This window comes from Gobio gobio (assembly GCF_949357685.1).
Source record: "Gobio gobio genome assembly, chromosome: 17".
NCBI classification, from domain to species: domain Eukaryota; kingdom Metazoa; phylum Chordata; class Actinopteri; order Cypriniformes; family Gobionidae; genus Gobio; species Gobio gobio.
Window position 1 is genome coordinate 18,748,431 of NC_137110.1, and position 19,578 is coordinate 18,768,008.

At 36.8% G+C, this 19,578-nt stretch overlaps 1 protein-coding gene across 2 annotated transcripts in view; it reads left to right on the forward strand.

Annotated features, from left to right (window-relative positions):
* Positions 1-19,578, forward strand: part of nos1apa (nitric oxide synthase 1 (neuronal) adaptor protein a) — a 146,837-nt gene that overhangs the window by 103,972 nt on the left and 23,287 nt on the right. For both annotated transcript variants that reach the window (XM_079841674.1, XM_079841675.1), the window contains 2 exons: positions 10,150-10,311; positions 17,761-17,926. In XM_079841674.1, the coding sequence (XP_079697800.1) occupies positions 10,150-10,311; positions 17,761-17,926 (328 nt within the window). The remainder of the gene's footprint in view (positions 1-10,149; positions 10,312-17,760; positions 17,927-19,578) is intronic.

Here is a 19,578-nt window from a genome sequence, read left to right on the forward strand (position 1 = left end):
TAAGAGTGGCAGAGAAAGGCATTCATGCAAGAGACTGAATGCGGCACTTTTATCGAACAAACTTATTAATTATAAACGAATCCTTATTTTTTTTATTTATTTAAGGGTGAGCCACCCTTTCATTGAACAAAATTGAATAAATTAATCTTTTTTTATTTATTCATATTACTTTATATATTTATCAAGTTATTCTTGAATAAATTATTTGTCATTTTATGCATTTTATTACATTCATTTAGCTCATTTATTATTTTATTTTCAAAACTAGGCAGTATGTGCCACCATGTTTTCTTTAAAACTTATTTTATTTGTATTAAAAATGTCTTTGCATTTACTTTTTAAGTTGGAACTTTTGCAATAAAATGTTAATGAACATTGTCACATTTCATAATGTGCTTCTCAATGCCATCACTAAAAGCTTCTAATCTGAACAACGTCACCATCTTTACTTCTCTAACACTGTCAAGGACGTCTCAGAAAAGAAAAAAAAAGTCAATAAACAGGAGGCAGCAATCTGCCTAGCAGAAAGCCCATGAGCAGAAAAGCAATGAGGGCGAATCTCACTCAGTCCAGCTGTGAGCTGAACATTGCTCTTTTACCCTCGGTTACCCTCAAGGGCTCAGCGCTCTCCACTAGGGTACAACTAACACTTCAAATTCAGAACGGTCGACATATTGCACAGGTTCAGGAGAGGCAATGTGTCTAGTCTACAGAAATGAGTTATAGCGGTTTGCTCCCAAGCTTGTTGTATTTCAAATGCTGCGGAGCGTTTCAGTGTGTCGTTTCGTGTCTGACTGGAATATCAAACAATGTTGAAAAAAGCTCCTGCTTTACATTCAGGTCTTTAAGTGTGATACTTGTATAATGAATATGCAGCACTGTGTTAGACTCCTGGATTGTTTTGCCAATTATCAAAAAGACCAGCAATAGTAACAGTGTGCTTGAGAGAGGCTTACGTTTTAATACTCAGCATATTTTCTTTCTCATGCAAGATGTGCAGACGTTCTCAGGCAGCGGTGGATTAACGTGTTGTGAAATCTAATCCACTTTTAAATGCTTTGCTTTCAAGTACAGAACATCCATCCTGGACTATCAGAGATCTCGGCACATTTTCATCGTCGTTTTGCGTGCTAGATAAGACGTTTATTTGATGTTTAGCAGGATTCAACATTTTTCCAAGAAATTGCTGCTTAGGATGACAGTCAGCTTATCTCATTTGTGAAGTCAATATACATTTAAACAGTTTTCTGCAAACTTTCCTCTGATGTCTTTTGACTAGTAGGTGTCTTAATCTACTTGCGGTTCACTGACCATCTGATGCATATTGTATGCATCAAAAAAATAGCAAGAGTTCCAATTTGACTGGCTCACTTCCTCACAATATCACCATTTTAGAATGCACCAGTACGCCTGGAGACAGAACTTTTGAGTACAAAGTAATTAGAGCTAATCTGCTCGATTGTGTCAAATCCACTAATTACTTATACCCAAATATTCAATTCCATCAAATATTTTAATACTTTTAGTATTGATACTTTATTCATCAGTGATGCTCTAAATCGAGTGCCTTATAAGAATTTTCATACTGCGTATTTTTCATATTAAAATGTTTGTATTGAAAGTATGGTAAATACTGGTAAAATGTACCAACAATCACATAAAACACTTTTTGGCATAACCTGTTGCCCATTTGAATTATATAACAATTGGGCTATCCATCTCATAGTGAAAACCATGTAGCCTACCAAAATGTCATTAACTTTAGAAGTGAAATCTTGAACTGTAGAAGATTTGTAGTTTTTAAATCTAATCTTACGTTTTAAAATCAGATATGGGGGAAGTTTGGTCCCTTCAGCGAGGCACGCAAACATGAGTCACTCTGCTCTTAGACGGTAAGCTTTTCTTTGACTGTTTGCGTTTTTTAAAGGAATAGTTCACCCAAAAATGAAAATTACCCCATGATTTACTCACCCTCAAGCCGGTGTATATGACATTCTTCTTTCAGACGAATACAATCAGAGTTATATTAAAAAATGTCCTGGCTCTTCCAAGCTTTATAATAGCAGTGAATGACTGATCTGTTTTTAAGTCCATAAAAGTGCATCTATCCATCATAAAAGATATCCACACGGCTCCAGGGGGTTAATAAAAGCCTTCTGAAGCGAAGTGATGCGTGTGTTTGAGAAAAATATCCATATTTACAACTTAAAAAATTAAAATAACTAGATACCGGCAGACGGCCTACGCAAGTCGACTTACATTAAAAGAGGGATGTAGGAGTATCGCAAGCTTTTACGCCTCTCGCAGTTCAAACAAATAGGGCTGGGCAACAAACTCAAGCTCCTCTTCTCTCATATCAAAATCCTCTGGCATTTCTCTTTAAAAATACTCATTTTAGACTTCTTATTCTTATTCATGACCGGTGTTTTGTCTTGCTCTATCCTCTGCGCTTCCGTGTTCATCAATACGCTATGCGTCAGGTCAAGGGTTACTATTTCGCCGTAAATCGTGCGTATGGCCGTGTGGCAGAAGCTAGTTATTTTAGTTTATAAAGTTTTAAATATGGATATTTTGCTCACACAAACACATCACTCCGCTTCAGAAGGCCTTCATTAACCCCCCGAGCCGTGTGGATATCTTTTGTGATGATAGACGCACTTTTATGGACTTCAAAACAGATCAGCCATTCACTGCCATTATAAAGCTTGGAAGAGCCAGGACATTTTTCCGATTGTATTTGTCTGAAAGAAGAATGTCATATACACCTAGGATGACTTGAGGGTGGGTAAATCGTGGGCTGATTCAATTTTTGGGGTGAACTATCCCTTTAAAACTTGCTGTGTTCGAAATCGCCCCCTGTACCCTCATTCACTATTCCCTACATTACTCCACTAATATAGTCCGCTGGAAAGAGTGAATGAAAACGAGTGAGTGAATTTGGACACTGCAGGGCTGTCGCTTTTGCATAGTTTCTGCTTGCTGTTTAACAATTATTTGAAACGTAGCAAACTGGCAGCTCCAGTAGTAATGAAAAGATTTATCTTGAACTCTGCCATGGAAACTAGCATGTATAAACAGTAATCAAATGATTTAATAATCCATTTAAGAGGAATATATACCTATATGTTATTACGGTGGACAGCGGTTTGGAAAATGGATGGATGATTGATTCAGCTGCGGGCGCCTTCTCTTGCTGAGATGCGGGAATTCATTCAGCGTGCGACTCTCACAGTGCATTATGGGTATTCTCTAGCCGCTGAGCGTACATCAATTGTACATTTGAAGGATTGAACGAGTGCCCTCAATAACGTCCACTATGGTTTCAGACACCATTACAAATGGCTGTATCTTCAAATATGCCCTATTTAAGGGTATAGGGCACGATTTCGGACACAGCCACTGTCTTTTTGCCCTTGCAATCTTCTGATATTACACTGACACACCGTATTTCCTGGCACACACTTTTTACGCGTATTTGGCGACTCCTATTGTTGCGGGTGTATTATTGACGTAAAAGTCTAGACCCTGAATATAAGACGATCCCATTTTTTCAGATGCATTTCTAAGAAAAAAACATTGGCTTATATTCGGAACAATACTTCTTACATTGCTACAAAAGATTTATATTTTAAATAAATACTGTTTTTTTTTTACTTCCTTTACAAACCCTTCTAAGTATCATGATTTCCAAAAAAATATTGGTGCTTAAGAATGATTTCTAAAGGATTATGTGACGCTGAAGACATTTTAAAAAAAAAATGTTACCAACTCCAAACTTTTAAACAGTAGTGTATTTGCAGAAATGTCTAGGTTGGAAGTTCTTGTGCAGAGGATAAAAAGATATTATGCTGGTTGTCAAAAGTCTGGCAATACAACACAAAGTCTGCATGTCATATAAATCTAAACATGTGGAGTCAAGAGTTTCTTACAGTTAGTGAAATATATCTGCCCTCAATACACAGTTTGTGTGAACTTTCCTTGGCAACAGCTTAGCAACACTCAGCAGACACCGTAATAATGGCTCGACATGGGAATAGATGAGAAAATTGCAGCAAAATATCTTCTGATATTGATATTGAGGTCTGAATAGGCTTGAATAGGAAGTAAAGATTGAATAGGCTGAACTGGACACAGCTGTTCCAAGCGATCTGCTGTGGCATTTCAGAAGATCTGTATGTAAGATGTAGCATATTTATTTTATTATATTATATTATATTATATAGTATGGATGTATTGATGTATTAATTATATTATATATAATAACTGTCCACTACCAATGGCCTTATTCCACCGGCATTTTGTAATCCAATGAAATATGAGATAATTGAATAGCATTGTACGCCATAAATTGCTGTATTTTTACTTTGTCCTTGGCAAATAGGGATTACATTTTTTCTTCTGATTTTGAAGACATTTGAAATGAGCACAACCAATTGTTGTCATTGTATTGCTTTTAAAAGTCATCATAAGGAATCTTCACCCCCTAACCACGACATGGAAACCAAACACAGAAACAAGGGAACATGTGCAGCGATTTGCTGCTTTGCAAAGATTCCCTTGTGTAACAGCCTTTAGGGAGTTGAGTTTGTGCAGCATGCCAGACGTCCCCATATCCTCCTCACTGACCTTTTTCTGCCACTATATGTCCATATTTGACCTAGACCAAAACCTTATGTTTTCATGGATCCTGATGATACTTGTCACTAAAGTAACACTTAGACTTACAGTAGCTGCTGTTGATTACACATCCATTACATAATCACAGATGAAGCTAATGAGGAGGTTTTTTTTCTGCAGCAGTTAATTGAAAGCACTCAAATGAACAGCACTTCCCTTGATACCTTTTAACAGATGTGTTTTCTTCAACCTATTACCAAAGTCTGTTCTGCATTATATTTTCTGTTACACACAAACGCACAAAAATACAGATTTCAGAACAGATGATAGTGTAATTATTCTCTGTGGAGTGATGGAAATATTCCAATAACCACCATAGATCAACTACATTTGCATTTCCAGAGAAAATGCGGGTGCTTGCTAAGCAGCAAAAGCTTAAGCTCTGCATAAATGAAATGTCAAATTAGAACGGTCATAAACTTTGTTGCTGTCATAATGACCTATGTCTTGTTTTCTGTCGGAATTGCATGGTAATAAAAAACCACCTTTGCATTGTAAACGGCTTTACATTAGAGGTCTGCGCGGGACTGTTTTTTTCGCCCCGATCCCGCCAGGTTCTATTCTGCACCCTCCTGCTTAAAATTCTCTGTGTGGTCATCCGCTTGCCGCTTAACGATTTTCTTCCCGACCTGACCGATCATGCTAAATTTAGATCTTGTTTCCCTAAAGAAAGAAAGAAAGAGTGACTGGGATTACAAATATAAAATGTTGGCTATTAGAGGTGTAACGATATACGTATTCGTACCGAACCGTTTCGGTACAGGGCTTTCGGTTCGGTGCACGCCTGTACTGAACTGTTTCCGAGTGCAATCTTTAACAGTTAACAGTCGGCTTGTTTTAGGCGCGGAACACACTTCAATCCGAGTTCCCACACGAACATAAGTATTCAGACCATTTTATCACAAAATTCAAACGATAAATGCCGCTTTGACGCTCTGTGGCGTGACTGATCACTGATCACAGTTCAAGCGGCCGCGTGACGCGCATGCGTGTGAACGCGATCATCTGTGATGGCGATCGATCATATCTTCCTAAAGAATAAACATGAATGACCAACCTTCAGATGGTCATTCATGTTTATTCTTTAGGAAGATATGATCGATCGCCATCACAGATGATCGCGTTCACACGCATGCGCGTCACGCGGCCGCTTGAACTGTGATCAGTGATGCTGAGGATACATTACAACTTACTGTCTGGTATCATATGTGGTGTAATCGCTCAGTCAGTGTTTCAACGGTGGAAAGACGTCAATATAACTGCTTGTAAACTAAACAATGTCATGTAACGTTAACGTTAGAATCACATTTACCTCAGGCAGTCATTCAGTGTCCACAGAATTTTATTCACTAGATAAATCAACTCTTTCACTAAATATATGCTCTATATTAGCCTATATATTCATTATATTCTACTTAACCTGTTAGGGATGTCTTGATTATTTCATGTATGTTTACATAATAAAGTCATGAAAATGACAGACACTGTGTATAAATGATTATATTTCAACAATGAATTGGAGAAAAAAATATTTTATAATTAGATTTAGAAGTTATTGCAAAAACTGCCTTATGTGAAGTTTATATGTTTGCAAACAATGTGTTATTTGAGTGTTGATTTATTATACCTAAAAATACATAGCAACTGAATACAGGCTAATAGTTTGAGGTTGTTAACCTTTAATATTAATGTGCAAGTAAGGGCTCCCTTTATAATTTACAGAAATATATTCAATAAACTTTGTTATAATTTAATTCATTCAAGGACAGACACTTTTTTTCTTCTTCAGTAAACCACTGTTTAATAAAAAAAAAACTGTCGGCTTACTAGCTATAGAACATATATTGCCAGGTTCGGGAACTGTGTGAACCATTGAAGAAAGTTTTGTTCCCTTCAAGTTCAAGCGCGGATACGTTGTTGTCAAAGGATGACGGGAGCGGCCGGGCTATTGTCAGACTGCCCACTCCCATCCAAAGTAGCTACACCAGAGTTACTTTAATTAACTCTGATTTATTCAAATTAATGAATTCTTTGATTTGGAAATTTACTCCCGCGCCACAAGAAAACTGATCGCGTCCCAAGGTTCCCTCGGGAGAGCCGCTGGAATGTAGACTGGGTAAACCCACCCTGATCTGCCGGCGATTTGATTTCGCCGTGCAGCTCAGGCTGGAAACCTGTACATTCATGTATCCTGCTTCTGTCACACTTTTACGGGAACCAATCACAGACTGGCTTATCCACCTGGCGCGCTATTGGCGGGTTTAACACTATGACGGATAGAGAAGCGATGGATCGATGCTCGTTGATCACCTCTTGTGGTCTGATTGGTTGAAGGACTATCCAATTGCTTACAGCTTACAATTGCGTCATTTGAATTATGCTTGTTTGTCACGCATCTTGTGCAATAGAAAATACATAGCAGACTTCCCAGACCAATATTCAATCTTAAATTGAGCTTTGTCTGGTGATGGCAAGACAAGCTGGAATGCAGACCTCTACTTTAGATTGTTAAATATATGTAGAAGACAGATCTCATTTCAATATGAAAATAAATCCATTGAAGGAGACCAGTTGCAAGTATTATATCTTTGCTTTTGGTTGGATTTTGAACATTAATATTATGTAATTTTGCTCATGCCGACCTCATTACATATTGTAAAGAAATATGGTAGAATTCTTCTTAGATTATTTGGATTTTTAAGTTGAATAAGTTTGATTTTGACACCATAAGCTGTCCAAACCGTAAGATTTTTTTTTTCTCTAAAAGTGGTGACAATTCAACTAATGGAGCTAAAACCCAGTTTTAGATCATCCTTGTAGTATAATTTTATTCTTAATTGTAGTTGAGTGCTAAATATGCAAGAATTATAACTATTTGACATGGCTCCACACATTACATTTGTGTCTGACTGTTGACACGCTGAGTTACAGCAAGAAAGACTCATTCTGTGAGAGTATGGAAGAAGCAGGATCTTTTATTTCATCTTTTCTATAGCTTGTTTTGTCTCATGTTTTAAGAACTCTCACACTTAAGGAATCTGTTTCTGCAGCGTTTGTTGAGCTGTGAAGAAGTAGCGGTTAAGTGTGTCAAATATATTCATCAATGAATCATTCATTAAGAATGTGCTAATTCATCAAGAAAATATTCATTAAGCCCATCCATACCACTTCTTGTGGTCACAGTGGCTTTCTCAGTCCAGACACTCTGTTCATAACAAATGAGTTCATCCATGATTTATGCTCCATGATGTGATGACTTCAAAGTTGCCCTGCACAAAAGTAGCAAATATTTTCTCAGCGGAGTCATGTTGATCTTCAATTTTTCAGTTGACATCAGAAGATGAGCAGTAATATCATTCACAGAACATTTTCCCCAGACGCACTATGCTGATTTTGTTCAAGCTATGAATTTAGTGGATGTCACCGGTCTCTCCGACTGAGGTAGATTCACTGTGAGAGCAGGTGTTGTTTACAATGTGCCATTCTGCTGCACTGCCCAAATAAACAGCTGTCAGTAAACACACACACACAGAAGGAAATCCTCATGCAGCCGACCTCAATAACATGTGAGAAATGAAAAATATGAGAAGCTGAGGTGAACATCTTGTCCAATATACTGCTCGCAAACTTGTTTGACATCAAATGAATCCCCCAAAGTAAAAAATATAAAGAATATAATATAAAGAAAAGCAGTCATTTTAATTTGCCATTGACCAAGAATTGTCTAAAGGTTTGTTCACTAATAATTTCATACAATTTGTATTTTAGAAAAGCTATTTGTGCCATTCTCAATGACCAGTTAAAACCTGTTTCATATAAGCCTATAGACTACATGTGATTAATAGTAGTCTTCACAGACTTGCCAGCTATATGCATACAGTCCAGGCTGCATTTTTGTTTAATTGTTACTTTTGTTTAGTCAGTTATTGAATTTCTAATAGTATATACACTACTGTTCAAATATTTGGGGTCAGGTTGTGTTTGTTTTTTGTTTTTTTAAATAAATTAATATTTTTCTTCAGTAAGGATGCATTAAACTGTTCAAAAGTGACCATGAAGATTTTGCATAATTTCAAAATGAAAGAATCCTGAGAAAATGCATCATGGTTTCCACAAAAATATGATTCATAAGCATAATATTAAACTGTTTTCAACATTAATAATATTAAGAAATGTTTCTTGAGCAGCAAATCAGCATATTAGAATGATTTCTGAAGGACCATGTGACAGGAGTATTGATGCTGAAAATTCAGCTTTACCATCACAGGAATAAATTACATTGTACAGTATTATTACAATTTAAGAATAACTTTTCTATTTGAATATATCTTACAATGTTACTGTTTTACTGTCTTGCTAGCTTTCCAACACCAAACGTATGAATAGTAGTGCATATTTTAAAATTAGCTTAACAAATTGTTTCTAATGACACCAAGAGTAATAAAAAATGTCTTGTAAAAAAAATGATTTAAGGTGGTTTTAAATTTGATCATACATTTAGAATAAACATCCCATACTTTCCTTTCTGAACTGCCCTGTCTTCCATGTTTGGACAAACGGGTAGTCCTACCCGAAACATTCAGTTGTTTGTTGTTGGACTATTCCAAAAGCAGTGTTGTGAAGCATGACAGAATCAGCTTATGGACAGCATTCTTGTCATTGTCCCTGCAGATTAAACTGGAATGGGAGAGCATTACCCTATTTAACTTTGAAGAAAAACATAATGCTTGAAATGCATGCTTTAGGGTGTTCATAGCAGTTGTACATCTAGATGCTCAAGTTTCAAATGACTGAGCTCTGGTTTGGTGCGTCTAGCCCCTCGTTTAGTGATCCAGCACCAAGCAATGCCAGGATATTTCAAAGGGCTCTTCAGCACATCAATCTCAGCCAAAATAAGTCTTATATCTGGACGCTGCTGAGGCTTTCATACTCAGTCCCTCATTCTGTACGTGGGAGGTCAATATCTGACAGCTGGCATTACCATATTTTCATCCCGGTAGGGGTATTAATAAGTTGGCCGTGTAGGGTAAAACTAACAATTTGTCACAGTTGACTGCCTCCCATCCCTCGGAGCTCTGTTTGTTTGCGCAGCTACACAGACTGCAGGCGCTACTGTAATTAATATTTGAGCCTCAGTAGGAGCAGGCAAAGAGACATCTTTGACCACAGAGTTTGTCAGAGCAGAGCATTGTTTCCTAATAGAAAGCATGCAGTTGTTTTTAAGTTAACACCGGCATGAAGCACAGGGGCTGAAATGGAGTTTGTCGTGCACTAATGACTTCTAAACTAGCTTGTATTGTTATTTTGCTCATTGTTAAAGGCCTTTGTCTGTTTTTAATGCATTTTATACTTTTTCTGCTTATTTCATGTTGTTCCTTATTCTAAGACAAAGCCTTTTTTTACTCTTTGTGGAGAACATGTAGATTAATTACTGTTCTTGGAAAAACAACTGTTCTCTCTCTTTTTCTCCAGCCCTCTGAGGAGCCCAACATCCTGCTGGCTTCCCCGAAGTTGCTGCTTCCTTCATCCAGTCAGCTCCCGGCCAGCACACCCCTGTCTGTGCATCACCAGCTCCAGCTGCTCCAGCAGCAGCTCACCCAGCAGCAGCAACAGACACATGTGGCTGTGGCCCAGGTAAGATGGAGTCACTGCACTTTTAATGGACAATTTATAGAGTTGTCGTGGGATTAGGATTAGTGGGATTCAGTAGTAGTAGTAGTAGTAGTAGTAGTGGGGTTCATTAGAAGTAGTGGGCTGTGAGCTATTGTGGTTATTGTTGTGTACATTTTTCATATAGTATCAGGTATGTTAGCACATTACCGTGTGTAAATACACATTATGTACACATAAATACACATTTATTGTTGTTCAAAATTTTGTGGTTAGGATGATTTTTTTTATGCTTTTGAAAACGTATCCTCTCAAAGTCTGCATTTATTTGATCAAAATACAGTAAAAATATAATATAATATTGTGAAATATTATAATTTAAACATTTTCTAATTCTAATTAATAAATGTATAAAATACTATCGAGGTATCTAAATACTAAATACTACAAGAGAAATTAATATATATATATATATATATATATATATATATATATATATATATATATATATATATATATATATATATATATATATATATATATATATATATATATATATATATATATATATATATATATATATATATATATATATATATATATATATATTATTATTATTAATTTCTCTTGTCATGGCAAAGCTGCATTTTCAGCATCATTACTCCAGTCTTCAGTGTCACATGATCCTTCAGAAATCATTCTAATATGCTGATTTGGTGCTCAAGAAACGTTTATTATTATTATCAATGTTGAAAGTTGAGTAGTTCAGTTGTGTAGCTTAATATATTGGTAGCAACCATGATACTCAGGATTATTGTATTAATGCAAATTTAACAAACAGGGAATGAAAATTCTGGGCCTAAACCTAATTTAAAACCTTTTTAATTAATTAATTAATTTATTTTAAATGGCCTTTTTTATAATTGTAATAATATTAGACTTTTTAATGAAATTTAATAATTCAACAAGCAAATAAAATAAAATAACCACACTTTTATTGAAAGTAACACTGAAATTGGACAGAAAATATATTAATATTAAATATCAGTATATTATTCTTTATTCAGATCTATGCAACAAAATCAGATTTAACTATTTATTTTTTAAGCAATTATCTAAATGATGTATATTCCTACAAAGCTATTATTTATCAGTGCATGTAAGGAGAGCATAGGGTGGAGCGGAACAGTGAATGAGAGGGTAGCAAACAGAAACAAGTATACTACTACATATACATTTTCTTGTCGGCTCGTTATTTGAGCGGACTTTGCTTTTCCGGCCGATAATTTCCGGTGGCTAGAATTTCTGTGCATCCCCTGTAACGAATGTTTGAACTGTCTATTTTGATTAATTCATCCTTGCTGAATAAGAGTGTTAATTTCTCTAAAACAAAAATCTGACTGAACACAAACTGTAGAGTTTACTGAAATATTTATTTATATATTTAGTGTATTAATATTTGGGGGGGGGGGGTTGTTGAGAGGTTAAAAAAGCACAGCTAGCTCATCTCATTTGCCAATGTAATTACATGTATTGTTCTTTTGAGGGCGGTTTTATTAATGCGCATTGTGCATTATGCAAATTCAGTTTTATTATGGGTCAGGTGAGTCTAAATGTTTTGTTTGCTCAAACAGATAAACACAATACAAACAACAGCTGTTCTGCCGGAATCTAATTCAGTTCCTCCAGTAATTTATGAGCAGGAAAATGGGGTAAAATGTTCCTACACTGATGAATTTGTAATTTTTGACCTTGACTGGATCCTTTTTAGATAACGTTTTTTATATATATATATTCTTGAAGTATGAAATTATTTAATGGCAGTCTTAACTGTGGCATGAAGTGTATACCTCTGTACCTCTAAAAGTCTTTATTCGACTACGGCCGTCTCAATGTGAGCCACAATATTAGAACTGATTGTGAAAGGCTTGGAGTGCACAAAAAAACCTGCAGTCTTGTGTATCTTAAGCGTTTTCATTCTCTCCGGCACTAGACTGGTTTATTTATTCAGCCTTTGAGAACCTGCAGTTTGCTTGTTTAGCCACAGTTCTACACCAAGAGTTTGGCAAGAGGAGTTGCAAGCAGTTGCTTTTCATAAGCATAATGCTCAGCCAGAGGATATGCTCTCTCTTAAAGTGTTATGTTTTTTTTTGTTGTTGTTTTTTCGCACGGAAGACACTTGCCTCTTCACAGGTCTGAGAAAGGGCTCACAGGGGGTGGAATTTCGTTTCACGCTCTTTTGACCCATATCTTTGTTGAACGATCATGGCTGTAGTCATGGATGTCCGTCCTGTCAGAACTCTAAGCAAATCTACTGCAAAGCAGACCCTGATTTGCTACACAACACGTTCAAAGAGAAACAAGCTGTGGCTTTGCTCTAGCTGCTGTGATATCTTCAGTCGTTGTAGAAAAGAGACACTTTGAAGCATGCTATCAGAGCGGCACACGCGAGTCAATCGTCGCTTATTAATTTATTTCTCCATTTGTTTTGCAGTGGCCCTCATCCTTATGGAGGGAAAATGATCTGCAGATGAAACGATATTTGCTTTTCTGAAGTCAGGATTAGTGGCAGTGGGTGGAGCGGGTTATTTGCGGAGGAAGGTTTTTGTGTGTTTTGTGTTTCTTTTAATCACATTCTGATGGAATATTCTCCTTTTAGACAGTTCAGTACAGATAAAATTAGTCAAAAACATTTGGCTCCTGCTACGTCCAGAAAGCGATGCCTACGTCCAGAACATCAGTTTTACAAGTCTGTACATTTCAGATGCTTTATGAGGGCAATTCAGTTAAAATATATTTTGAAACTAGTGAGTTCTAGTTGTGCATGCAGAGTCAAATGTGATAAAATTAGATGTATACAAAGGGTTTATGGAGAGCTCTTCGTATTTCAGCACTGCTTGGTTTCCACAGCCCTCTTGCAGCTTTCAATGGGGTGTCTAAAGATCAGCACTGAAATATTTGATGTAGCTATTTGGTGCAGTTTGAGGTCAGCAACAATGGAATAAATAGTCATATAAAAACCGTGCAATGATTGCAGTGCAAGAAAAAAAGATTACCTTTGTGTGTTGAAATTACTATGGTCATGGAAGTCTGCACTTTAAATGTGTGTGATTTAAATGGATTGTTAGAACATGAATCACACAAATTACCTTTTTTAGAACTCTCTAGGTTATGTTGGTGAAAGTGAATCATTTGGTGACATTCTAGTGTTATTAAATTTGTCTTTAGAAAGCATGAAAAAAAGTTATTAAAAATAGTTTTAAAGAGTGTATGTGAAATATACTCTCACCTAAAGGATTATTAGGAACACCATACTGATACTGTGTTTGACCCCCTTTCGCCTTCAGAACTGCCTTAATTCTACGTGGCATTGATTCAACAAGGTGCTGAAAGCATTCTTTAGAAATGTTGGCCCATATTGATAGGATAGCATCTTGCAGTTGATGGAGATTTGTTGGATGCACATCCAGGGCACGAAGCTCCCGTTCCACCACATCCCAAAGATGCTCTATTGGGTTGAGATCTGGTGACTGTGGGGGCCATTTTAGTACAGTGAACTCATTGTCATGTTCAAGAAACCAATTTGAAATGATTCGAGCTTTGTGACATGGTGCATTATCCTGCTGGAAGTAGCCATCAGAGGATGGGTACATGGTGGTCATAAAGGGATGGACATGGTCAGAAACAATACTCAGGTAGGCCGTGGCATTTAAACGATGCCCAATTGGCACTAAGGGGCCTAAAGTGTGCCAAGAAAACATCCCCCACACCATTACACCACCACCACCAGCCTGCACAGTGGTAACAAGGCATGATGGATCCATGTTCTCATTCTGACTCTACCATCTGAATATCTCAACAGAAATCGAGACTCATCAGACCGGCAACATTATTCCAGTCTTGCACTGTCCAATTTTGGTGAGCTCGTGCAAATTGTAGCCTCTTTTTCTATTTGTAGTGGAGATGATTGGTACCCTGTGGGGTCTTCTGCTGTTGTAGCCCATCCGCCTAAAGGTTGTGCGTGTTGTGGCTTCACAAATGCTTTGCTGCATACCTCGGTTGTAACGAGTGGTTATTTCAGTCAAAGTTGCTCTTCTATCAGCTTGAATCAGTCGGCCCATTCTCCTCTGACCTCTAGCATCAACAAGGCATTTTCACCCAAAGGACTGCCGCATACTGGATGTTTTTCCTTTTCACACCATTCTTAGTAAACCCTAGAAATGGTTGTGCGTGAAAATCCCAGTAACTGAGCAGATTGTGAAATACTCAGACCGGCCCGTCTGGCACCAACAACCATGCTACGCTCAAAATTGCTTAAATCACCTTTCTTTCCCATTCTGACATTCAGTTTGGAGTTCAGTTCAGGAAATTGTCTTGACCAGGACCACACCCCTAAATGTATTGAAGCAACTGCCATGCGATTGGTTGATTAGATAATTGCATTAATGAGAAATTGAACAGGTGTTCCTAACAATCCTTTAGGTGAGTGTAGCTAGCAAACCTTACCCATTAACTTGGAAATTAACTTGATTTTGGTTGCTTGTTTTTTTTTTTTTTTTTTTAGTTTCATGTGGTTGAGTTTGGTTGAGTTGGGTCGGGATGAATTTGGTTGAGATGGGTTGGGTTGAATTTGGTTGAGTTGGGTTGGATTGAGATGGGTTGAATTGTATTGGGATGAATTTGGTTGAGATGGGTTGGATTGAGTTTGGTTGAGATGGGTTGGGTTGAGTTGAGATGAGTTGAGTTGGGTTGGGATGAATTTGGTTGAGGTGGGTTGAGTTGAGATGGGTTGGGTTGGGTTGCTTTGAGATGAGATGGGTTGAGTTGGGTTGAGATGGGTTGAGTTGGGTTGGGATGAATTTGGTTGAGTTGAGTCGGGTTGGGTTGGGTTGAGTTGAGTTGAGTTGGGTTTGGTTGGGTTGAGTTGGTTTGGGTTGGGATGAATTTAGTTGAGATGGGTTGAGTTGGGTTTGGTGTAATTTGATGTGATTTAACTGTAGTGTCCATGTAACTGTTCATTTAATTTATAATTTTTTAGTTTGCACCTTTTTTAAAGGCCAATTTGGGTCATTTAAGAACAATTAAGGTTTTTTTTACCGGTTTCGAAAAATACAGTACTATATCGTTGTAACATTATAATAGCTTGAGGAGTTATTAGGATATGAATAATTGATACCAGCACATGCCAAATTGGACTTCACCTTAGACTTTAGACCTGTCTGGACTCTGACTGCTTTTGTAATGTCACATGCTGTTTGAAAACTGAAACATTCCTGGTTAAATTGTTGAAATTCATGTCCTTGATGTTGAAAGAGACTCGACTTGCTGCATTTACTTTTTGTAAACCTCTGCTATTTCTCTCACTATACACTAATGTTAATGCCAGCAATTATTGTCGATCATTTCCATCATACAGTCAAAGATATTACTGTTCTCACTCTTTTCATTTTCCAGATGTACAGTAATTGCACACTGAATTTTTAATTGCTTAATTAGTAGACTTGAAAATGAAACGAATAATAACTGATTGCTATGGCAATGCATTTGACATTAAACAATTCTTCATTGCTGATTTTGTTGTTTACAATAATAAAATACTGAAGAAATACTGCTTTTTTTATGCCACCAAGGAAAATGATGATCATCAAAACATTTGGGCTTCAACATTCACCCTGACTTGCCTTGGCTGATGAATGTGCCCCACTCAGAGTGAGATATAAAACTATGACAGTATGAAATATGAGGCTGGTATACATTTACATCCTATATCCTTTTGAAAACAACGTCTTTTGTCATGGTAGGCAGCTCTTTTCCCAAAGACAATCACTCTTTGTCAGAAAACACACACACGCACATGCATACAAGCATGTGCACTCAAGAACTGATGGCAAACGCCTCAACCTGAACTAAGCTTTCAGTCCACATTTACAGTATGGTGATTTCCCCCCACCCCCTTAATTTTTTGCGCTACTCCCTGCTGGCCTGATCTTGACGGCTCATTGGCTTTGTCTGGAGTATGTATTGTTCTTAAGGGCAGGCGGCACGAGCAGGCACGCTGTTTAAGCTGGGTCATAAATCACCCCGGACCTCTCGGAGGGCGGCCGCAAGGGCTTTAAGAGCAAACAGACACTTAGTCAGTGCTCAAGACACTGGAGGAAATGGATTCGCCCTTCTATCGCTGGATAGAATCTTAGGACATATGAAGGACACTGAAGTGCATCATAATCACTTTGGATATCTTTATAGCTGGCACCGTTTGTCATTAGCAGGACGTACCGAGCAGTATTTCATTACAATGTATGGAGGGATTGCCTTTTGTGTCTATTTCTGGTACTTATGAGAATGGAGGACTGTTTGTTAGACTATTACAGATAATTCCTTTATCTAGATTGATTCAATTTAATAATTACTTGACCAAACACCTGTGAAAATTGAATACTGAGGGTATTTCTTGAAACAAACAGCCGTGATATGTAATTTATTTATTTATGCAAAAACCTGCTTTGTTAAATATGACTGATTTAATTATAAATTAGATAACTGGATAGATTGACTGGATAATTAATCTCATAAATCTAGATTTACTACCTTATTCCCAGTAAACATGGTACATCACAGCCTTAATCTGTGAAATACTCATAGTATTATTATTATTGTTTAGAGGACACGTACACCCAGAAAATGAAGCTGGTATTCGATTCTCACCTCCAGTATATGATGTCATCATTAAAGTGGATGTGATGAGAGATTTGACATATATCAGTCATTTGTCCTTCTGTTGTTGCTCTTCAGATGTATTTTAACAGTAATGATGAACCGATTTGATGTCCGCTCAAAGGTCTTTCATGACGTGGTGTTAAAGAAGCTTTTTGAATGAAAGCGCTCTTTAATTTGCATGAATGGCAGCTACCCACACCGTAGATAAAATGACCTTCATAATAACACTTCACAAAGATTATCATAAAAGTTCAATATAAACAGATTCAAAATGTATTGAATAGAAATGCATAATGTGCATGAAAGAATGCATTAGATAAAGAGCTTTTAGAGATGTTTGACCTTAAATATATTAATAATTTCAGGTAGGACTTTGAAATTCTTAGAATAACAATGATAACATATTTGTTGTGTCCTTGAACTCTTGAAGCCCAGACCGAATCCAGTGTGTTCAGACATGATTTCTGTTCTGAAATGATTTATGAAATAATGGCTTTAAAGTTTAATCAAATGATAAACTAAAACGTTTCCTTCTTTTACTCTTTTAAAGTAAAGCTTTACATTTGAATAATGCTTTAAGTTGGAGTTTTGCTGATGTTTAAAAGTAAATGGAGTTTGAGTATTTCATAGCAGGGAAGATTAAGATATACAGTAAATAAACTGCTGGGTGTCTCTGTATTGTTGGTTTGCTGGTGCTTTCTAGTGTCTGCTTGTCTATGTACTTAAGCATGCATGCTATTGTTATGTATTCCTCAGGTTCATCTGCTGAAGGATCAGCTCTCCGCAGAAGCTGCAGCAAGGATTGAGGCCCAGGCTCGAGTTCACCAGCTGCTTTTGCAGAATAAGGACCTACTGCAGCATATTTCTCTCCTGGTCAAACAGGTTCAGGAGCTGGAGCTCAAGCTGGCGGGACATGGCTCTAGTGAGTATGATTTCCTGTGTTCAGCAGTGCTAGAGAGTAACTTCAAAAACCTGTGTTTTGTGACAAAGTAATTGCGTCCTATTTAATGCTCATAATGAAAGAATAAGCAGTCTGTTTATCTTTATCAATCTTCTGCATCTATCAAAACATCTTTATTAGATAGTTTATCTATTGATTAAAAGAGAAAATAAATGTAATAAAATAACTGAATACATTTTGGTATGAAAATATTTATTTATAGTCCGTTTTTTGGGGTCCGATTATTAAGTAGAAAAAGGTCATAAAAATATTCACAAATAATTTGTATAAGTTAAATAATAACTCCTCACAGCCTCAGGCTACACAATGCACCCATGCATAGAATACAACAGTATTTGTATTTATGTTGTAATGTCTTTAACTTCATGCTAGCAATAAACAATTAGCCTAGTGTCAGGAGTAAGCTTTGTGTTTGTTTCTGTTTCATTACCCAGTTTTCTAGTCTGTGTCATCCTCATTCAGTACACCTGTTGTTAATAAATTAGCTCATTAATTCCCTCATTAGTTTTGGTATTTATACTCTGTATTTTGGTTCAATCCTTTGTCCTGTTTTGTCTATGATTTAGGGTACGTTTGTACAACAACAATATGCTTAAAACAGAGAAGTTTTTCCTTCGAGTTTTCCGCGTACAGACGACACCATTGTCAAAACGACTAAAAATGCTGAGACTAAAAATGCATTAGATGGCAATGAAACACTATAGACTGAACATGTAATGCACATGTGCATGACGTCATCGTTTTCACAGATTCGCATTTTTGTTTTTTACATGGAGACTGATTTCAAAAACTTGCACTTTGAAACCCGTTTTCAAAAGTTTGCATTTTCAGGCACCCGAAATGCCGTTGTCGTGTAAATGAACGGCCAAAGCGCATAAGTTTTTATTTGAAAACGTTGTCGTGTAAATAGCCCCTTAATGTGGTTGTATTCTCCCAAGTTCCCTGTTGGATTTATTAATAAAGACTGTTTCTTGATTCCTTAGTCCTAGTCCGTGCGCTACTTATAAATAACCACCCATGACACCTAGCATACCTACAAATAATTGATAGGTGCGTAGGATATAGGCTATTGCCAAAAACCTGACTAAACTAGAAAAAGAAATTCTACACACTATAAAAAATATCAACATTTATTTGGCAATGTTGGTCCCATGACCTTCATCAGGCATTACTTTTTACCTTCATGCTGCATTACAATACATCCATTTATTTTGGATGTATTTTAAATTAGTACATACATTTTAAATGTTATATTAAATAATTATGTAATGTCTACAGACCTGTTTATGCAAAAAACTATTATTATCATTTATTATGATTTTAAAGAGGACTAAACACAGTGAATGTTCAAACCTTCACTTTAGAGCAGTATATGTGAGATGGTGGTCCAGTGGGTTAAACCATGGAACTGATATGCAGAAGGTTGCTGGTTCGATCCCAGTGGTCAGCACCAGTGTGTCCTTGAGCAAGACACTTTACTCCATGTTGCTCCAGGGGGATTGTCCCTGTAATAAGGTCCCTGTAAGTCGCTTTGGATAAAAGCGTCTGCCAAATGCATAAATGTAAATGTAAATGTATATGGTGTCATCATTAAAGATGATCTGAGAAGAGAT